The 22,431-nt window shown below is 56.5% G+C and overlaps 1 protein-coding gene across 7 annotated transcripts in view; it reads left to right on the forward strand.

Moving 5' to 3' along the window:
• The window catches only part of HSPG2 (heparan sulfate proteoglycan 2), a 101,454-nt gene that overhangs the window by 16,727 nt on the left and 62,296 nt on the right, over positions 1–22,431 (forward strand). For all 7 annotated transcript variants that reach the window (XM_087446610.1, XM_087446614.1, XM_087446611.1 and 4 more), the window contains exons 2-3: positions 17,649–17,784; positions 18,330–18,374. In XM_087446610.1, coding sequence (XP_087302736.1) covers positions 17,649–17,784; positions 18,330–18,374 — 181 coding nt within the window. The remainder of the gene's footprint in view (positions 1–17,648; positions 17,785–18,329; positions 18,375–22,431) is intronic.

Genomic DNA, 22,431 nt, shown 5'->3' on the forward strand with positions numbered 1-22,431 from the left:
GCAGGCAGGCGTAGGCAGGGTGCAAACTCCTGGGAGCCGGGCAGGAGGTCTCCTGGGGTGGTTCAGGTTGGTAGGATCTGCATGCAGCTTTCACACCTGTCCAGGGAGGAGCTTTGGGTCTGAGATGCCAGAGAAGCTCAAAGTCACCTCCCAGCATCCTACTCTCCTCTGCCCCATGTTTTGGCCTCCTTCCTCATCAACTAGGAAGTAGACGAACAGGCATCCTTGGTCCATGAGTGCTGAGGACATGGAGGCCCAGCAAGGTCATGTAACTTGTCTGAGATCACACAGCGAGTCTGGAGGAATCAGATGTCTGACTTTGAACACCTTACATGCTTTTTTCCCATTCTGTCCCTCACCGTGGGAGCTCTGAAGACAGTAGCCCCTGGACACTTTGCTGAGAAAGGAGAGTTGGAATTCTGGCCCTGCCACTTACTCCTTCCATGACCAAGCCTCTCAGCCTCATGTTTCTCATCTGAGGAATGGGCATAATTATACCTCACTTTCAGGGCAGTTAGGAGAGTTAGATAACTGGGGCCTTCTGGCTGTTTCTAGAACATTCCAAAGATACTCCTGCCTCAGGGCCTTTACGGCTGCTGTTCCATGTGCCCAGAGTCCTCCTCCTCTACACATGCACCAACTTCTGTCACACTTCTCTGTCACCTTCCCTGATGGCCTGTGTAAAATAGCCAAAGACGGACTGGAGTGCCAGGTCAAGGCTCTGCCTCATCCAGCTGTTTTTTCCCAGGCCTCATTTCTTCCTGGAAAAGCAAAACCATGGCCTCACCCCACGCCCACACTTTTTGAATCCAGCCAGGTGGAGGAAGCACCCCCACCTAGCCACTCCCTATCCCCCTCTCCCCTTTTTTTTTTTTTTTTTTTAATAGCACTCTCACCATTTAACAAATACAAGTTTATGGTCCAGCTGGCTCCATGTAGAATGTCAGCTCCGTGAGGGCAGAGAACATGCGTGGTTCATAGTACCTGCCCTCATAACAATTATTAGTTATTTTCCCTTCTCCTTCCCAATACCTCCTGATACCTGATAGCGGTTTATTGGACCCTTACTGTGTGCCAGCCCTGTGCTAAGTGACTCACAGCTCAGCTCCATGAATTTCACAGTCCCCATCACAGCCTTGTCGCTTCTATATTACAGATGAGGGGTGGGAGGTGCCACAGTGACTTGCCCAAAGCCACCCAGCTGGGAAGTGGCAGAGCCACTTCCAGCCTGGTTAGTCCTGCCCCACAGCTCACGCTGTGCCGCCTCCTACATTGGGGTCACGAGATCAAACTTGGGGCTCAGAATCCATGTTTGGCAGGATTGGATGGATCAGATTTAAGGGTGGCTCTCAATCTTTTTGGAGTCCCCCTTCCAGCCCTCTCTTCTCCTGTGATTGGTCAGTTAAGATGGCTCCCACTGCCCCACAATGACAGGGCCCTGTGGCTAGGGAGCCCCAGAGACCAACCTGAGACCCCAGGGCGGGGCAGGGAGCAGAGGGTGGGCCCCAGTGCCGGGCTGTCTCTAGGCTGTCAGAGGGCGGGTGGACAGGATGTTCCTCAGGCTGCAGACATTCCTGGTCAGGCTGCAGACGTTCCTGGTCCCAGGTGGCAGGCAGCAGGAGATTTACCGTTTCCGGTAACCCGAGGCCCTGGGAGGTGAGTTCTCCCTGCCAAGGACACGCACCCGTTGCTTGCCAGCCTTTCCTGCCGTTTCCTCTGCTGGGCCTGTCTGCCTGGGCTTAGGGCGGGTGGAGGGACCAGCTCTAAGTCCCAGAGGTTGAAACTGGGGTCTCAGACCCTGATCAGCCCCCCCACAAAGACCCAGCCTAACGTCAGCCTCCCAGAGTCCTCATCTATAGGGCCCCGGACCTCAGCCTTGGGGAAGGAAGGGAAGGAGGTGACACTGTGGAAGATGAAGGACCCAGTGTTAGGAGCCAGGAGACGTGGTCCTCGGTCCCCCCCTCAACTTGCTGGAGACTTCTTCCTTTCTTCTTCGAGCTGCCACATCCTCTCCAAGTACCTGGCACTGCTCTATGTACCCTGCATACATAATCCAACTTATCCTTCTAACAACACAGCGTGGTGGGGGTGGGGAGGGTGGGCACTGAAATGAAGCTCAAAGAGGTGAAGTCGCTCAGTGGAGTGGGCAGTCCCTGTCACAGATGGGATTTGAACTCAGGCTGTCCAACACTGGTGGGTCCTCCTTGATGTCCTTACATCCCCTCTCTGGGCCTCGGTTTCCCCCTCTGATAAGGGAGGGCATTGGGCTTGGTGATCCCCACTGGCTGGACAGCCCAGAGCCCAGGGAATCTGTAGGAGCCTTTTGCAGGTAGGTTTCTCTTGAGCCTTACCTGGCCCGTGAGGGGGCAGAGCAGGAAGTATTCTCCCCGGGGGGGTTTCTGGAGAGCTCACTCTCTTGGTGTGTGAGCTCTTAGATGGGTGGGCTGGGAAGGGAGGAAAGGGAAGAAGTGACATTCAAACCTAGTAAGTGCCAGGCATTGGGTTAGGCTCTCAGGTTGTCCTGTTGAATCTTCACAGCAGCCTTATGAGGTGGCCATTGTTATTCCCATTTTACAGATGAGGAAACAAAGACTCAGAGAGGTCAAGTGATTTCCCAGGGCTGCACAGCTAGGAAGTTGCCAGGCTAGAGTGTCCAGTCAGCTCCAAGTGGTGTGAGGTGGCATGTGGCAAACACACATTTCCTAGGATGGCTTTGATTTATTAATAAAATGAAAATAGTACTCTTCCCAGAAAGCTGTGAACCTGTCCCAGAATTTGAATACCTGTGTGTCCAAACTACATCTCCCAGACTGCCTCTGACACCCGGAAGTGGCCCGGGAATCCTTTGTTAAACTATTTCGCCATGTTTGCTTTGGAAAACATGGTCACTGGTAATTATGGGTGTGCAGGAGTTCAGAGGAGTGAGCACTGTGTGGGCTGGAGCAGACTGGAAGGATTGGCACTGAGCTGGGAGTGGAGCTGAGGGGGCTGAGAGGGCTCTGGTGTGGGGCCGGGCAAGGCTGAGTTCACAGGCTCCAGGAAGGCTCCCTGAAGGGCCTGCCACCCGGCCATTTGCCAGGAAGCCACAAGGCCTCTCCTAGGACCCCCTTCCCAGCCAGCCCTGCCCATCTCCCTCCCCGTGGGGTCTCTGGGGCCACCCAGGCTCCAGGCAAGGCCTGTTGGGCCCACAGACCTTTGCTCCAGCCCCTCCACCCTCACTCAGACGTCCCCGGGAACTGGGTAAAGGGCTGTGGGTGGGGCAGCGAGGCCTGGGTCCTGGCCAGTGGGCCCAGCGGGGCCAGGCCCCTGGGATTTGAGAGTTGACAGCATGAGGACTGAGTTGACCCCAGCCGGCCTGCTCCCACCCGCTCCTGCTGTGGGGCCCTTGGCCTTCAGGCCCCAGCAGCTGTCAGCAGGGAGGGGGAACAGAGCAGGGCCAGAGGCAGCTTCTCAGCCCACCCCTTCTCCGCCTGCTTGGGCCAGGCCCAGAACTCTTACCAGCTGTTGTCAGCAGCTGCTGAGTTTGGTTCCAGAGCCAACACTGGGCACCCCCTCCTCCCCCAGGACGTCTGCCCACCGTCCTTCACAGCCGCTGCCTCTGAGGAGGGGTTGGGGCTAATGCGGGGGACGCGGTCACATCTCTTAGTTCCTCTGATCCTGCTAACGATACGAAGAAATAGGAATTAATGCCCCTGTTTTTATGGAAGAGAAAACGGATCCAGAGAGGCCAAGTGACTTGCTTAACATCACACAGCTACTGAGTGGCTGAATTCAGGCTCCTGGCTCCCCGCTGTGTTCATTCTGCTGCCTTTCCTCGGGGTGTGTCTGTGCAGCATGATAGAGACTTCAGGGTTCCCCGGGTTTGACTCCCACCTTGGCCACTTCATAGTTTTAGGACCCCAGGCCAGCTCCTTAACCACTTAGAGTAGAATTTCCATTTTCTTGCTTGTAAAATAAGATAATAATTGTACCCACCTCTTGGGATTATTGAGCAAATTAAATGAGACAATCAATGTGAAGTCCTTAGCATAAGGCCTGGCATGTTCTAAGTGCCCGAAATGAGATCTGGCACTATTATCATCAGAGTGTTAGCCACCTGTGCGCCCAGCACTGTGTGTGGTTTTGTGGGGGTACAGACACATTCCATGAATATTTATATCAGTCAATAAATATTTATTTGGCACCTACTGTGTGCCAGGTGCTAGAAAAAGAGCAGTGACAAAATAGACAAAACTCCCGTCCCTGCTTACATTCTACCCCACACTGTGGCTGGGGAGACACAACTTGATTCTAACCACAGAAGCCTCTAAGCACTTTTACATACACTGGTATATTTTATCCACATTTTGCAGTTGAGAAAACGGGGGCTGAGAAGATTGGCGGCAGAGCAGGGACCAGGGCCCAGCTCTTCTGAGGGTCTTTGGCAGCGGCCCTGGGGCCTTCCTGGAGGAGGAGGCAGTTTTGCTGCATCATCCATCAGGGCCTCAGGGCCTAGCCGGAGAGGTGGGGATGCAGAGAGTATTGGACGAAGCCACCACAGTCTGGGCAGCAACAATTTCAGGAAGGTCTTGCCGAGGTCAAGGCCTCTTGTTCCCTGGGGTTGAGGCCCGGCCAGAGCTTTAAATACCCCATGAAGCCCAGAATAGCCCCTATTGTCTTGGCCTGCAGCTGGGGGGCCCAGGAGGATCCTGAGTGAGGCTGATCTTGGAGGTTGGGGGCAGGGGGAGGTCTTCGTGCTCTTCCCTCTGTGGCAGGGGCGGTATTTCTGCGAAGACTTTTCCATTTGGCTCCTGCAGGAAGGCCCGTCTTGTGGGAAGGGTGGAGCAGCTCCCTGGATTCTGCGTGAGCAACGTGCCGCTGAGGGGGGAGCCTGGTGGGTGGGGGACTCCCAGGGAGGGCCACGTGCCCAAGTGAAGGTGCCCCTTTGTGCGCCAGGGATGTGTGTGCATTGGCCCACTGGACCCTCCACAGTGGGCGGCCTACCCAGGTCCCCTGCCCAGGGCCTCCTGGCAGCCTCTCCTGCTCTGGCTATTTTGGGCTCTGGCTGTGTTCAGGCTTGGGGAGGGATGGGTAATCCTGTCCAGACTGAGGATGCTGGGGGCGCTCCTGGACCGCCATTCCAGCCTCCTGGGTCTTTGATCGCTGTGGCCTCTGCCCCTGGCTTCAGCCTCAGAAGGTCATGGTCAGTGGACTCTGAGGGGTTGCCAGCCCCACTGGCAAGTCAAAGAAGGGTGCCAGACAAACCTTTTCCCTCGGGATGTTCCCTGCTCTCAGTATCAGGAATAGTTGTGCTTCTTCTAAGCAACGGGTTTGTTTTTACCTCATGGGATGTGGAATCTAGGGACTGGTCAGGTTTCCTTCATCTCATTGGCCACTGGAGAGCTCAGAGCCAAATGAGTTGTCGCTTTCCCAGACCTCCAGAATTCAGCCTGTGCTTTCTGTCTGCTTGCCTCACTCCAGGCTCTGTGTGTCTACCGTCTACCGTACCCGAGTTTTTCTTATGTAGATTTAGTTCATTTTCTCTTGCTGTTATGTGTGCATCTTTGTAAGCTGCTTTGAGTCTTTCTGGAGCAGGGTGGTGAGGGGAGGTATAAATACATAAATGATGATGATGATAATGATAACCCTTTGCTGGTCAGTTCCCGGCAGTCTGATCCTTCTGGCTTGATTCCGGCTTGTAATGCCCTCTTGAGCCCCACCCTCTTCGCTGGTGGGAATCACAGCCTAGAATTTTAGAATCCGAACATTTCAGGATTTCAATGTCCTGAAATGTTAATGCCAGAAGGAACCTTTGGGATCATCTAAGTTGAGAGCTTTCAAACTTATTATTAAGGAGTGAAACCCTTATTTCAATCAAAATAATAGTATTTTGATTAAATACTATAATATTTTGAAAAATAACAGCAAACACTTATAGAACATTCACCACGTGCTAGTGCTATTTGTAGCATTTTAGATTTTTATTTAATCCTCACAACAACCCTACAGGGTAGATACTATTAATATGAATCACCATGCCCATTTCACCATGTCCATTTTACAGATGGGGAAACAGAGGCATAGAGAGGTGAAGTGACTTGCTCACAGCCTCACAGCTAACCAGGGACTGAACCACATATTATACAGAAGGTCAAAATATAAAATGGAAAAAGGTGGATTTGTTTTCTTTTTTGTTGTTTTTTTTGGTGAGGAAGATTGTCCCTGAGCTAACATCTGTGCCAATCTCCTCTATTTTATATGTGGGATGCTGCCACAGCGTGGCTTGTTGAGCAGTGTATAGGTCCACACCTAGGATTTGAACCCTGGGCCACTGTAGCGGAGCACACGAACCCAACCACTGTGCCACCTGGCTTGCCCCCTGAGGTGGATTTGTTTTTCTTGAAGCAAGTATTTGGGGGAAGGGGCCCAAACCCTACCTTCCCCCTCCCTACCCCCCTCACCCCCTCTCTAAAGTGAATCCCAAGGCTGCTGAGGACAGACTGGAAACCAGTGATCTGGGCCTGCTTCATCATTTGGCAGAGGGAGCCTGAGGCCCAGGGAGGGGAGGGGACTTGCTGATCTCAGTCCCTCAAGGCCCCTGCTGCCTGGGAGAGGACCAGCCCCTCCTCCGTCCCCTCGCCCCAGGCCCCAGCCGTCTCCAGTCCCAGTCTCTGCACCCAGCAGTGAACTCTCCCTGAGAATGCTCAGCTCCTTCCCTCTCCGGGACCAGGTACCTTTGGACCTTGTGCAGGTCCTAGGGGACCAGGAGGGACCGGGCGCTGGGCCACCCTCACTCTCTGATGGGACTCATCCCCTGAGAGGGCTGCCTGGCAGCCAAGGAGAGAAGGGGCAGCTCCTGTCCGGGTTTGCTCAGACTGACAGGGTTTCACCCTGAGGAGAGAACACACCCCTCGTGCCACCAACTAGCCTGTCACCCGGCCTGCTTTTCCTCCATCAGCACTTCATTCCATGGGGCCTTGGGGCTTTTCTGTCTTCAAGAACCCCCTTTTAAAACCCCTGTGGTGGTGGTGGGTCATATCTTAAGTGTAAAGCGTTACTGAGGGAGAGCTAGTCGGCAGCTAGCTGAGGGAACAGTGTACGTTCAGAGTGGGTGTTCCCAAACTGTGTTCTGTGGAACCCTAGCCCCATGAGCTCTGCATTGAAGAAAGGGTTCCAAGTTAAGCAAGTTTGGGAAACGCTAAATAGTTGCCCCCTTCCCTTATCTTGGTATTCAAGACATTTAGGACTGAGGAAACCAGCTCAGCTTTGTGTAACCAGCCTTTCCCAGAAGTATTTGTCTGCACTCCTGTCCAGAGTTACTGTGCCCTGAAGTGGACATTAGTCATGAGGAAAGGGGGCAGGGGGCACTTCCTCTTATTCCCAGCTCTGTTGTCCACAGGCCTATCTTCAACCACGGGCTCGGCCCTGCCTGTCCCTTCCTCCCCCTCCAGGAAGCAGATGAGGAAAGCGCTGGGACACGGGGGGAGCGGGCCTCCTTGGCTGCAGCTGTTCAGCCTGTTTTTTCCTGTTGCTGATGCCCACGGGAGCAAGCAGGAGAGGAGTGACCGAGGCCTGGCCGTCTGGCTGCCTGGCTGCCTTGCGTAAGGCCCGGGAGCTGGAGCCGTGGCCTTGCGTGCCTCCAAGACCCCCGCCCACTCCCTGGGATGCTGGTCTGGGCAGCGGGCATGTCCCTCCTCAGTGACCACAGGCAGCTTCTTATACCCCCAGAGATGGGCCTCCTGGCTGGAAAGCCCCAGGTGTCAGAGATGGCAGGGGGAGGGCTCAGGTAATCCTGGTTTGGAACCAGGGGTCTGCTTCAAGTCTTGGCTGTTCCAACTCTGTGACTATGGGCCAGTCACCTTTCTGAGCCTCAGTCTCTTCATGTGTAAACCCCATTCATTAATTAATTTAACAAACAATTGAGCATCTACTGTGTGCCAGGTAGTTTTAGGTGCTGGGGATACAGCCGTGGGCAAAATGGACAAAGTCCCTGCCTTTGTGGAGCTGATGTAGTGGAGGAGAGAGATGATAAACAGATGAACATGTAAATATAGGGTAGAGTATAGGTGGTGTGGGGCGATGAAACAGGGTAAGGGAGGTGACAGATTCTGGACCTGGGATGTGGTCAGGGTGGGTCTCTATAAAAGTGACATTTGAGCAGAAACTAGAGGAAGAGAAGGAGTGAGCATATCTGGGGGCAGTGTCCCCAGCAGGGGACACAGCAAGTACAAAGGTCCTGAGGTGGGAGGGGGTTGGTGTGTTTGAGGTCTAATGAGATGAATGTGTCAGGGAGCGGGGATAGCACAGTAGGAGCTGAGGTTGGAGAGCTGTGTGTGGGTAGGTCGCACCAGACCTGGTTGGCCGTAAGAAAGGCTTTTCTTCTAATCCTTTGATGAGTCGAGCAATGGAAAGGCCTAACCTGGTAGGTTGAGGAAGTGGTCATTGTTGTAAGTGGTGTCTCACGTCAACAAAAATGTATGGAGCACTCCCCCCGTCCTCCCACAGGCCTGGCACTGTGTGAGGGGATTCATTCGTGAAATCTGTGGTCAGTGACCTTGGAGGGCATGGGCAGACCCGACCAGGTTGGTGTGGCCTTGATGGCCCACAGACACCCCAGTGCTCCACAGCAGCAGGGCCACCTGGGAGCCAGAGAATCTGAGAACCAAGCCGGGCAGGAGGCAGGCACGTGAACACCGCAGGCACTGTTGGCACCAGCAGTGCCTGGCGGATAATATTCAGCCCCCGGGGACCTTCCTCCTGGGCGGCCCAGCCCGGAAGCTGTTCCCGCTTGGCCACCCCCACTGCCTTGGCGGCACCTGGCACATGGGTGGGGCAGGGGCATTTCCCGGTGGCTTCCTGCTTCCTCCCTGTAAGCTGGCAGGCGGTACACACAGCGCCAAAGGAGGCCCATTCTTGGGGTGTCTGGGGCAGGAGGAGAGTGCAGGGACTCTGGGGGGACTGGGAGAATTGGGCTCTGTGACCAGCACGTGACCACAGCACAGCCAAGGGGCACTGCTCTTTAAATGGAAAAGCCCATCTGGGGCTGGTCCCCTTTGGTCCTTTGCCACCTGCACACTGTGTCCCACCGCACCAAACTTCTTCTAGTCCCTCGACTGTGCCATGCACTCTCCCACCTCTGGGCCTCGGCGCATGCCCTTTCTTCGCCTGGTGCACTCTCTCTCCCTTCTCCACCCTACCTAGGGAAATCATCTTTCACACGCAGTTGAATTGTCCTTTCCCCTGGGAAACCTTCCTCCCACCCCCACGCTGCCTCGCTAGGTGAGGGGTCCCTCCTCTGGGCTCTCCCAGACCCCCATCCTTCCTCTGGAGAGCTCTCCACGCACTGTGTTGTCATCACGCGGTGTGATGGTCTGTCTCCCCCAGGAGCACAGAGCTCTGTGACTGTCTCCTGCCCAGTTTTATCCCCAGGGCCCAGCACGTGGTACGTCCTTGAGAAGTAAGGGTCAAAGTGACTTGAATTGAACCTTGTGGGGCAGGTCTGGTTGATGACCTTTTTTTTACAGATGAGGACGCTGAGGCCGCCCAGCTAGAAAGTGGCCGAGACGGCCTGGAAGCGGGGGTGTCTGAGCAGAGTCCGCCCTCTGCCCCACCGGGCGCATCTCTCTGAGACTGGGGGATACAGTGCTCTGCTTAGCCGTGGTGGTAGCAGACCCTTTCCAGTGCCCGCCCCAGCCACATCATAGGGCCTCCAAGGCAGAGAGCATGTCGGGTCCACCTGGGAAAGGCCTGGACAGATTCAGAGTTCTCCAGCCATGCTTCTCAAAGCAGGTCACCCCTCATTCCACGTGCCTCTCCAAACAGCCTCAGGAAGGGAGCAAACAGAGCAGGACTTTCTGTACCATTTTCTCACTGAGGGAACTAAGACCTGGAGAGATTGTTATCTAAAGGCGGAGTGTGCTAGGATGGATTTCAGGAACTGTGTGATTCACTCCCCTCCTTCCTTTGGAATGAGGTGTTATTGCTCGATATTATCGATGGGGAAGGTACTTTCCAGCTGTGTGATCTTGGGCAAGTCCTTACTTTCTCATTCTGAATTTCACTTTCTTCTTCTTTCAGATGGGCTAATTCCTATCTCGAGGTTGTTGGGCAAGTTCATTCATTCATTCATTCAGTCTGTCAGTGTGTCAGCAGATATTAGTTGAGCACCTAGTATGTGTTTTCTGTTCTGAAGATGCAGCAGCGATCAAAACAGATGAAATCACTGCCCTCTTGGTGCCATCCTTCGCATTGATGGTGATGGCTGGTGTGGAAGTCTAGCACAGAGAGTAGGGACTGCCTGTAGTTTGCTAAAAGGGAAGGGTGTCAAGGAGATTGTCCAAGGCCACATGGTGAGTTTGGGGCAGAGCTGGGATGAGAAACCCCAGACCCCAGCTTCCCGCTCCCTTGGTCTCTGTTGAAGGCCCTGCCTGACAGGCCCTCAGTGCTTCCGCAGGGCTCTGGCTGGAATGCAGCCTTTCCAGGTCCCAGGCCTTGGAATGCGCTTGCAGAGGGCAGGGGTCAGAAGCAGGAGCCTGCTAGCTGCTGTGCGTCCAAGCTAGCAGAGTACAGGAGAGGGGGCCCTGCTTTCAGACCGGATTCCTCTTGTCTTAGCTGTGTGACCTTGGGCAGGTGACTTCACTTCTCTGAGCCTCTTTCCTTATCTGTAAAATGGGGCAGCCACCAGTATCTGTCTCATGGGGGTGTGGGTTTGTATGAGACGAGCCTTGTAAAGACCGTATCTCTGCACCTGCAGCTTGATGAGTCTCGGCCATTCTCCTTCTTTTGAGGATCATTGTTCTTCCTGGCCGACTGGCTGGCCAAGGTCCTGCCACCTTGGGAGCCTGAGTGTGGGAAGCTGGCAGGCCTCCCGAGTGGCACGGGCAGTGCAGGCATGCCAGTTGAGGCGGCGGCCACCTCCTTTCCGGCCCGGCGCCCCTCTCGGCCTGCCAGGGGATTAAAGGCCTTTGTGTCGGGATCTCCCACCCCTGGCAGTTTGCACAGCAAAGTGCTGCCCTGACAGATTCCTTCCCCTTTGCCGTCTGCTGCCCATGGACAGGGCACCGGGCGGCCTGGGGGTGGGGCAGGGCACCTTGACCCTGCATCTGGGGCCTGGGTTGGAGCAGAGTGGGGAGAGCACTTGTGGGATTACCTGGGAGCCTTCATCATAGCAGCATGGGAAGGGGACATTATCTGGGTTTGCGTCCCTCCCTGGAGAGTAGGAGGCTATGGGTGACAGCATCTGCTGGTTCCTCTGCCGTGGACAGAGGAGGGGGCGCTGAGACAGAGTCTGTGCTGGCAGGAGGCAGGTGGGCAGCAGGAGCTCCTTTGTGCCCCGCCCCCGCACCGTCTCTGGATTTTGATGGGGTGAGCTCACTCTAGCCTAGATGCCTGGAGCCTTGCCCTGGGCAGCTGCAGCCTCCCTGGGGACTGCAGTGCTCAGACCTTCCTGCCCAGCTGTGGGGCCAGTGCGGGGCTTAGCCCCAGGCCTGGGCCATGGCGGGAGATGGATGGGGCTGCCCAAGGCATGTGAAGAATGTCTCTGGAGAAGCCTCTGAGGCCCTGGTCAGCCTCAGAGCAGAGCAACTTGAGCCTTGGAACCAAGCTTGGTTGTCACCCCCAGCCAGGACCCCACCGTCCAGCCAGCCCAGGGCCTGGGCGGCAGAGCCAGACCCCCGCCATTCATCCCAGACCAGGAGGTGACCCTAGGCCTGAGCCCACACCCCACTCCCCCGTGCATCACCTCGCCACCTCTCATCCCCTCACCTCTACCCTGTACCCCCTGGATGATACTAATTCTAACGCTTATTGAGCACTTACTGTATATGAGGCACCACGCTGAATGCCTTACCTGCTTTAATGCCATTTACACAGATGACCCTCTCTGAGCCTCAGTTTCCTCATCTGCAAAATGGAAATAACCATACAAGCTCACAGTCCCTTAATTGAAACCTTTGGAGTCAGGCATGTTTTGGACTTCACGAGTTTTCAAACTGAGAAAGGTGACTTGAGCACTTGCCAGCTGTGATGTGACATCCTCAGTACAGTCTGGGGCAACACCCCGTAATCAAACACATAATGTTGCTGCAGCAAAACGTGTGACTGTTCACCCTACGTGGAGTGAATAAGCTATTAATAGCTGCACATCGCTTCAGGTCAGGACTTGGCATCACATCAGCTTGCTGTAAACTCATTTAAAAAAACACTCTTGGGCCGGCTCCGTGGCTTAGCGGTTAAGTGCGCGCGCTCTGATGCTGGCGGCCCGGGTTCGGATCCCAGGCACGCCCCAAGCCACCACTTCTCCGTCCAACCCGAGGCCGAGTCCCACGTACAGCAACTAGAAGGATGTGAACCTATGACATACAACTATCTACTGGGGCTTCGGGGGGAAAAAAATGAATAAATAAATAAAATCTTTAAAAAAACACTCTTGGTGTTCAGAGCCCTTTGGCTTTCCCTTACTACAGATGAGGGAGAGTGGCCCTGTAGTGCCAGCCGTGGGTTGCCGTGGGGATGAATCGGGGAGGTCCACGCCGTGTAGGACAGGGCCTGGCCTGGAGAAAGCCCTCAGTGGAGTCTGACCGTTCTTGCCATCTCTTCACTGTGCCGCCATCTTCCTTTCATTTTCGCAGCACCAGAAATTCTTATCTACACACGTAACCTGTGCAAGACCCACGATGCCCACTTAACAACCCCAAACCCTGCACACCGACGCACTGCTTGGCAAGCCATGCTGTGGCGGCGTCCCGTATAAAGTGGAGGAAGATGGGCACGGATGTTAGCCTTCCTCAGCGAAAAAAGAGGAGGATTGGCAGATGTTAACACAGGGCTGATCTCCTCACACACACACAAAACAAACCCAAACCCTACATCCTATATCTGTACTGTACTTTTCCCTGCACCCCAAACCAGGGCACCCTGTACCCTTCTCTATGGTTGGCCTTTCACCTCCACACTTCTTCCCAGCCATCCTTGGCTCCCTCTGTATCTCACGCAGGCCAGGAGAGGAGGGTCCAGCTTCTGTCTGTTGTCCCCAAGGGCTTCTGTGGAACTTGGACCTGGAGCTCCATGCGTGCCCTCGTCCTCTCCAGGAGGGCCTGGAGACAGCCCAGTCTCAGAGAACGGGTGCCTCCGAGAAGTCTCTGCCCACCCCCCCACCCCCTCCACTGCCTGTGTTGAGGGAGTGGCTGCCCACTGAGGGGCCGCCCTGCCTGTACCCCCCCCAAGCAACTGTTCTCAGTCTTGGAATAGCCCTTTGTCCTTGGCTTGTATGAGTCAGTTGCCCCCTCCCCCCACCAGGAACCTGCGGGGTCTGGAAAATCCCCCTCTCTGCTTGACTCCTTCCTCTCTGTCCCAGGTCTGCCCTCTGGACCCCTCCTTTCTGGCCCTGCCATCCGGCTCCAAATGCCTGCCTGAAGTACTGGGTTCCTCTGGGAGGAAGTCGGGCTCCCTCACAGCCGGAGACGGGCTGGAGGGCAGGAAACCTGGGTTCTATTTCTACCTTTGACCTTGGAGCCGCTGATGGCCCTCCTTGGGACCTTAGGCACCCGCTGCATGGACCCAGCCCGCTGCCAGCTTGGGCATCCTGTGGGCCATCCTGGGAGCTGGTTGGGTTGGGGATGGAGACTGGCCAGCCCTGGGCTTCCCGGCTCTGCCCTCTGCTTAGGCCTCGTGGCCAGCCTGGAGGCCCAGCCCAGCCTTACCTCCTTTCCTGGTCAGCAGGGGGTGTGGGGTAGCGATCCCGGAGGTCCTGTGTCAGTCTGAGTCTGCCAGCCGCTCACCTGTGGTCTTGGGCAAGTTACTCTCTGGGGCCCTGCTCCCTCCTCTGTGAAAGGGAGCCCTTCACACCTGCTTAGCCACCTCAGGGGGTCATTGTTGGGGTCAGTTGACACTGAGGCTGAGGAAAGGCTCTGTGAACCGTGAAATGAAGTGTGGTGGAGAGACTTTGTGGGGGTGACTCTCAGTGACCTCAGTTAGTTCTGGCTCCTACCACGGCCCTGGTTACAGAGGTGGTATGGCACGGTGGTGAAAGCTTAGCCAGCGGAGCCGGACCACCAAGGACAAATCCCAGCTCTGCCATGTGCCAGATCTTCAAGCGGGTGACCTGACTCAGCTCCATTTCCCCATCTTTACAGTGGGCTGTTTAACACCCATAACTGGGTTAACACTTATAAAAGTCCTGGAAACAGTGCCTGGTGCATAGTAAATGCTCAATAAATGTTAGCTTCCTTTATTCCCCAAGTAGATCCTGGACTTTCCAGGTCGGAGTCCAAGTTCCCTTCTCTGGTCAAGTCTCAGGCTCCTTTGGGCTCTTTCTGGGAGCCGCTTTCCCGTCTGGCTCCGTCTCCCCTCCCAGATGTGAAATACAGCTGTTAGAACCTTTTGATCTTCAGCTTTTCACAAATGAAGCCTCTGCTCTTGCTGGCTCGTCCCTTGCTGCAGGCCCTGATCTGACCCCGGAGCCTGGGGTCCTGGGGAGGGGGCTGTAAGCAAGGGCAGGCTGGCACGTGGAAGGGCCCATTCCCTCGGGTCCCGGGGGTAGGGGGCTTCTGTCCAGGCCCCGACATGCTCTGGATTCTCTCTCCCCTCTCCCTGCAGATGTGTGTTCCTGGCATTTTTTCCAAGTTGAATCTCACTTTGCTATTTCCTGTCCGGTCCCAAGCCCCGCCTGGCTTCTCTCTCCCGGAGAAGCTTTGGACCTTGCTCACCACCAGGGTTTTCCTTTCCAGACAGCAGTCTGATGTCTAGGGGGTGCCAGGAATCTCTGCCCCATGCCCGCCCTCCATGGCCTTGCTCACATGGGAAGGGGGAGGGTGTGGCAATGACACAGAGAGAGAGCCTTCCCCGGGTGGGGGGGATCCAAGCCTACCTCTCTAACCTCCTCTGCCCAGTGTCAGTGCCCCTGCACCAGCCCTAGCCTCACGCTCCCCTTAGGTCAATCAGGGCCTGTTCAGAACCCACCCCCCACCGAGTAGGAACATTGCCCTCTACCCTCCCCACGGGGAGGAGGGAGAATCCCTGGTAGGGGACTGGTCTTGTGGTTTTTAACCAGCGAGTGTCAGAATCCCCTGAGCATGCACAACTCTAACCCTCCTGCCGGGGTGGGGAGAGCCTGACTCAGTGGCTCTGAGAAGGGGCCCAAGAGTCTGTATTGCTCACCAGCGGCTGGAGGTTCTAAAGCTCACTCCTGGATGCAAAGTTCATGGGCACGGCCCAGAAGTCCACTGGCCACCCAGGACAGGCCAGGGATGGCCACTTGTCCAGAGGGAGAGGGCGGGGAGAGGAGAAGGAACAGGAGGAGGGATTTGCCTGTGGATTGTGGGGGGAAGGGGTGTTAGGCCATAGCAGGGGATAAGATGTGGGCAGTGCAGACACAAAGATGATGAAATGGCAGCCAGCCCCTGCCCCCAGGGAGCTCCCAGCCTAGGAAGGGAGACCCATAGAGACTGCGTGAGGGTGGGTAGTGCCTCCAAAGCACCTTCAGGAAGCAGCTAGAATTAATAGGTGATGACATTTTTGTCCATTCATTCATTCATTCAAGTATTTATTGAACACAGGGTGCTGAGAAGGTGGAAGTGAATTAATCCCAGGCCCTGCCTTCAGGTGCTGTCATTCCAGTGGAGGTACAGGCGATGTGAGCCCGGAGGGCCCAGACCCCAGCCTGGGGGCAGAGGGGACTATAAAGGGCAAGGAGTCAGGACAGAGTCTCCCAGGGGAGATTTTCTTATTGGTCCTCTTTATTGAGGTATAAATTACAAAGAAGAGAACATACCCATTTTGAGTGTGCAGTTCAATAATGAAAATGAAATAATGAAAATGAAAATGTATGCCCAGGGAACCGTCACTCCAGAAGGTTCCCTTGTGCCCCTTCCCGGTCGGCCCCACCCCACCCCTGGTCCCAGGCCACTACTGATCTTTCTGTCACTATGGATTAGACTTTCTCTCCTAGAATTTCATTTGAATGGAGTCATATAGTACGGGATCTGGTGTCTGACTTCTTCCACTCAGCATAATGTGTGAGATTCATCCATGTTGCCGTAGTTTGTTCCTTTTTATTACTGAGTAATTAGAGGAGGTGATGTTGAGCTGAATTTTGGAGGACAAAATTGGAGTTGGCCAGATAAACAAAAGGAGGAAGGGCATTCCAGCGGAGAGGAGAGACCAGCGTGAGAAAAGGCCAGAGGCTCCAGGGACATGGACTGCGTGAAGTTGGGGGGTGGGGAGGGAGAGGGCCTGGCCGTCTCTTCGTTTTTTCCCTCCTCCTTGGCCTCTTTCCTGTTGCCACCACCTTGTCTAGCCAGTGAGGGCTGGGTTTGGTTTTCACAAGTGAGACCATTTCCTTCTGGCTGGGCTGGGCTCCCCAGATAGGGCTGAGGCCAGCGCAAGGCCTGAGATGCTCGTGCCAGGCCATCTGGACATGCGTTATGGGGTCACAGCAAATCCACGCACACTTGTGCTTGGGGCCTCTGGGGTTCCCTTGGGCTCTGCAGGGTTTGTTTTCCTCCAAGTTATCTGGTAAAACTCCTTTGGAAACATCTCAATCTTGTCTCGGGGGAAGAGGCATTATTGTCCATACTCACACCAGAGAAAGGCAGGTGTTATGGCTGCGGGGGCCCTTCTGCTCTGGCCTGCAGGGCGCAGGGTCTCAGCAGCCCCTCTGTGGAACGGAGCCCAGACGTGGAGCTTGTGCTGGGCTCAGTGTCAGCCTGAGGTCATGTGGAGTTGACACCACGCCTGTCCTGCCCCCATTCAGCCCAGCTGCTGGGCTCCACCCCTTGCCTCTGGGTGTGCAAAGGAGCCTACCAGTGTGGCCACCAGGGCCAGAACTCCTTCTCCAACTGGAATGTGTTCCCTGTGGCCTGGAGATTTGGAGGCCAGAGTGAGACAGAAAGATGTGGCCAAGATGGCCTGGGTTTGGGGGGTGCTGCTGTTGGAGACAACAGCTTCCACTGACTCACCCTCGATATCTTTCTTTTTTTTTTTGATGAGGAGGACAAGCCCTGAGCTAACATCCAATGCCAATCCTCCTCTTTTTTTGCTGAGGAAGACTGGCCCTGGGCTAGCCTCCGTGCCCATCTTCCTCTACTTTATATGGGACACCGCGACAGCATGGCTTAACAAGCGGTGCGTCGGTGTGCGCCCGGGATCCGAACTGGCGAACCCCGGGCCACCGCAGTGGAGCACGCGCACTTAACTGCTTGCGCCACCGGGCCAGCCCCTCACCCTCGATTTCTGCCTCTGTCCCCCATCCCTGCTGACCCTGGCTACCTGCCCATGGCCCCCATCTTTGCTGGCCCCAGTCCCCCATTACCTGCCTTTGTCCCCTGTCCACTACTCATGTCCTGGATATACCTCGCCTTCTCCAAAGGAAGAAGAGCCATCACTTATCAAAGTGATTTTAATTTTATCATCTGTTTATTTGAGGATTCATTCAGACTTGGTGAATTTGCAGGGCTGGGCTCTGAGGCCTCCAGGGGCTAATGGGATTTGGGGAATCTGAGTCAAAAACAGTGGTACAGCCCCAGCCTGACTCTCTTAGCCAAACCACGTCTGACTTAACCACTGGAGGGCTTTGGGGTGGGACTCTGGGTCCCCACTGAAGTGAGGAGAGGGGCCCTGGGCTTGACAGGAGCTGGAGAGTGTGACACATTTGGCTGTGTGGTCTCCCACAGGTGATCCACGGGCTGAGGGCATACGATGGCTTGTCTCTGCCCGAGGACGCAGAGATGGTTACGGCGGGCCGGGCTGGCTGGAACTATTCAGACCTTTCTGACGACGAGGACTTGCTGGCTGACGATGTCTCTGGAGGTGAGCAGAGGGTTCTGGTGGCCAGGAGTGGAGGGGGTGAGGGGTGGAGTTGGTGTTCTTCCCACTAGGACTTAAAGAGGCCCCAGGAAACTTGCCCAACGTGGCATCTCAAGAGATGGGCTAGGAGCTGTATGCGTCCTGAGCCCTGGTCCTCCACTTATAACCCGTGTGACCCTGGGCTGGTGGCTGCTCCTCTGCGGCGGCACTCTCCTCACAGTGCAAGGGGATCAGGACCAGCGAGGAAGGTGGTGGGGAGTGCACAGTAGAGGGCGATGACTGCCTCTCTCGCCTCCTCCTGTCCTCACAGAGGGGCCCATCTGCGTCGCCCCTCCCACCCCAGCTGTCCTTGGTCCACACCCTCTCTGATGGAGGCTTCCAAGGAAACTTCTACAGGCCCTCCCTCCCTCAGCATGGAGAGGAAGTAACAGTTTCATGTATTCATGACCTTCCCCACTATGTGCCAGGTGCCCAGAACAGTGCCTGACACCCAGTAGGTGCTCAACAAATATTTCTTGCTGCTGAATAAGTCTCTCTTTTGCTTGCAGACGGCCTGGGAAGTGGGGACCTGGGCAGCGGGGACTTCCAGATGGGTAAGTTGCTGCGGGCATCCTGCAGTCCCCCATCCTGTCCCCTGGGGAAGTCTCAGAACAGGTCTTCCTAGCCACAGAGGCCCCATCTCCTGGGCTGAGGGCCTTGAGGGCTCCTTGGGCCTGCCATGGGGGTGGTCTCGTACCTGCTGAGTGACGGTTGTGTGCATTGGTTGGCAGGTCCCTGCGAAGTTGGGGACGGCCAGGTTCTATGCCCCCCTGTGGCAGGAAGTGCCCGGTTCTGATGGGGACTGAAAGCCAGCGGCTCAGCATTCAGAGCCAAATTCTCACCTCCCAGGGCGGCTCAGCTGTGGAGTCCTTCCCCAGAGTCCTCCTCGGGGTGACTGCTGCAGAGCTGGGGACCCCAGCCGGGACAGGCAGACAGAGGGGCCTTGTGGCATAGGGCATTGGGGCAGGCCAACAGAGCTGATAGGGGGTGGAGTTAGCCTCACCCTGGACCTGGGAGGGAACCCTGCCTTAGGCTGTGTCACCTGCTGGGAAGCCAAGAGCTCCTGGGTTGGGGAAGGAGGGCTGGGCTTTGTGGAGAGAGAGGAATCAGGCCCCTGTCAGCTGCCCACTCTGCCAGCACTTGAAGCACACAGCCAGAGCAGGTGCTGGCCCAGTGCTGGGTCGGGGGCTCAGAGTCCCTGTTTCTTCCCACCCTGGGATTCTGGGTAGAGAAAGAACTGCCCAGTGACAAGTCCCAGCAGCTGCATAGGGTACCTGCTGCCCTCTCTGTGAGCCAACACCTGGGCCCTCTGTGATCAGGGCCAAGGATGGAGCTCGGCTCAGGGTGTCCACTGGGCGGCCCTACTGCATTCAGTGCTGCCCACCTGGCAGGCCTGGGGCCAGTCTGCCTGGGGTGGGGTCACCTCCCTTTGGCTGGCGTATCCAAGGCATCCAAATGCCAGAGGGTGGAGTCCTGCCTGGGCCAGTGCAGACGGGAGGGTTGGCCACTGGGTGGCGTGGTCCTGACTGTGACTTCCCAGCACCTGGGACTCAGACATCGCCTGAAGCTTTTCCACATGTAGTCTCTGCAGGGCTATAGGATGCCTGCACGCTGGGTGGGGCCTGGGAGTGGGTGTCAGATGGGCCTCATGCACACACCCCACACCCCAGCATGGCCTGTACTGATGGGTCCCTGGGAGCTGCCTCTTGCCAAGCCAGGCCTGCCCGCTGAGGACCTAGTCCAGTCCGCCCTGTCCATTTGGAAACATCTGTGGCCCTTCCCGCGGGGCTGCCCGCTGCGACAGCTCTGCCTGCTCTGAGCTGTCCTTGCTGGCCCACCTCCTCCCATGAGAAGCAGCTGTGAGGGCAGGAGAGGCCAGAGGTGGGGGAAGGGGAGGATGAAAAGCAGCCACTGGGAGGTCCTGAGAGCAGGGCCTTGTGAGTGGGGCTGATCTGTGGGAAGGTGCAGGGCCTTAGACACTCCAGGCCAAGCCCTGGCACTGGCCTGCTGCGCTTGGGGCAGGTCCAGGCAGCTGGACTGAATCTCAGCCCAGGAGGCAGCAGGTGGGTCTCACTGTGCCTGCTTCAGCCTTGCCCAAGGGCAGTGCCCTCCCTGCACTGGTAAGCAAGGGCCATCCTGACCATGATGGGGCCATGCCTGGCCCTGGTCCAGCCCCAGCCCCTGGAATGTAGCCCCTGAGGTGGCCCCTCCTCTCTCCTCTTCCCTCGGGCAGGGTTGTGGCTCCCCTTGGCTCTGTCCCAGCCCTGTCCCACACCCCCTCCCATGTGCCAGTACCCCTCCCTGACACCCTCTGCCTCCCCCTCCCTGGGACCACTGCCCACCTCCCCTCACCCAGTTTCTTTCCATCTTCTGACCTGTCTCTTTGTCTTTCCCACTCCTGTCTCTCCTGCTCCCTTCCTCCCCTGCCTTGGGCTGGCTCTTTCCTATTCTTTGTGACTCTGTCTCGTCTGTGCCTCCTCCCCTGTCTCATTCTGTGATTTCTCCCTCTGTCTCTTTGGCTTGCCATCTCTGCCTCTATGTCTCTCTGTCTTTCCCTCTCTCCTTTCTGCCTTTGTCACGCCTGTTCTCTCTCTCTTTCTCCTCCCAACTTCCTCTCTGTGTCTCTGTCTCCATCTCTCTCTGTGTCTCTCTGTCGTTTGCCCTCTCTGTCTGTCTGTCTCTCTCTGCATGAATCTGTCTCTCCCTTTGGTTCTGTCCAACTCCCTTGCTGTCTCTGTCTCCATCTCTCTGTGTCTCTGTCTCCCTCTCTATGTTTCTGTCTCTATCTCTCTGTATCTCTGTCTCCATCTCTGTGTCTCTGTCTCCATCCATCTCTGTGTCTCTATCTCTGTCTCTCTGTGTCTCTGTCTCCATCTCTGTATCTCTGTCTCCATCTTTGTGTCTCTGTCTCCATCTCTCTCTCTGTCTCTGTCTCCATCTCTGTGTCTCTGTCTCCATCTCTGTGTCTCTGTCTCCATCCGTCTCTGTGTCTCTATCTCTGTCTCTCTGTGTCTCTGTCTCCACCTCTGTATCTCTGTCTCCGTCTCTGTGTCTCTGTCTCCATCCATCTCTGTGTCTCTATCTCTGTCTCACTGTGTCTCTGTCTCCATCTCTGTATCTCTGTCTCCGTCTCTGTGTCTCTGTCTCCATCTCTCTCTGTGTCTCTGTCTCCGTCTCTGTGTCTCTGTCTCCATCTCTGTGTCTCTGTCTCCAACTCTCTCTGTGTCTCTCTGTCATTCCCCCCACCATCTGTCTGTCTCTCTCCATGTCTCTGTCTCTCCTTTTGGTTTTCTCCATCTCCCTTGCTGCTCTGTCCCTCCTTGCCTGCCTCTCTGCTGCTCCACTCTGCAGGCCCTAGGCTGCCCCCAGGCCACCCTCCTGTGGCTGACATGTTGGTCTCAGAGCCTGATAAGGAGTCTCCTCTCAGTAAGTGACCCGGCCAGCCCAATGGGGACTCGTCCCTCTCTCCCTCCCCACCCTGTCTCCCAGCTTTTCCTTCTCGCTCCTTTCTCCTTCCTCTTCTCTTCCTCCCCAGCCTGCACTTTGTCATACTTGTGGCTCAGAGGCACCTCTTTGCAGGGTCTGAGGTCAAGCCAGCCATTGCCCTGCCCCAGCTGGCCCCACCTTCTCCCCTGTTCCTGCCCAGGATGCAGCCAGGCCCCATCTGGGCACACAGTCTGAACCCAGTGGACCAGGCCCCTGGGGTTTGCCCCCACGGTGCTGGCTAGGCAGGGGTGGGTGCAGCACTGTCAGGGGACAAGGCCCTAGAGGCTGAAAGTGACCTGTATCCACCTAGGACTGGCTGATTCTGGGGCCACCCACGGGACCCAGAGGGACCAAGGGCTCGAGATCGGGGGTCTGTGTGTGTGTGGGAGGAGTTCTGTTGAGCAGGGAGTGGGTGTCAGGAGTAGGTGGGGTAGCCTGCTCTGAGTCTGGAGGTGGTCACGTGTGCATTCCCCTCTCCCACCCTGGGTGCAGGGCAGCTCTGGGCCTCCCATCCCTCCAGCCTCTGGATCCAAGTGAGCTCTCCAAACAGGGTCAGAATGAGGGCCAGGAGGGAGAGCACCGGCCAGGGCGGGCGCCCAGAGAGCACTCCCACCCCCAGGCAGCATCACTCCCCTCCAGCACCCTCAGCTCTGGGGGCTGGTTTCTGAAACAGCCTCACCTTCTGCCCCAACCCTCAGGCACCCCCGCAGGGAGCAGCTCAGGGTGGAAGAGGGTGGGTGCTGGCCCTGACCTGCCCCTGGTCTGGGAGCAGGCGGGGGTGGGGTCAGGGTGGAGGGTCCGTGCCCTTCCCAGGCCCTAGCAGAAAGGGGCTTTGTGGAGCCCCGGCCCCCTCCTCTGGGAGCGGGCACATTCCTGGGCAGAGGCCCGGCCTCCTCGCCTGCACTGGGCTGTGGGGTTGAGGCCTGGGGCCGGGGTGGGGGGACTCTCAATGGACCTCTGTGCCTGTTCACAAGAGGCCTCTGTGGCCCAGCTCACGGCCCCCACACTCCAGCCCACAGAGCCCCGCCCACCCAGCACCCAGGAGCCCAGCCCGGCACAGTCCCTGTGGTCAGAGCAGGCAGTGCTGCCCTCACAGGCAGCCTCTCTTGCTGTCGGAGTCCACTC

Source organism: Ceratotherium simum, chromosome 22 (assembly GCF_057802395.1).
Source record: "Ceratotherium simum simum isolate JZ-2026a chromosome 22, ASM5780239v1, whole genome shotgun sequence".
In the NCBI taxonomy this organism is placed as follows: domain Eukaryota; kingdom Metazoa; phylum Chordata; class Mammalia; order Perissodactyla; family Rhinocerotidae; genus Ceratotherium; species Ceratotherium simum.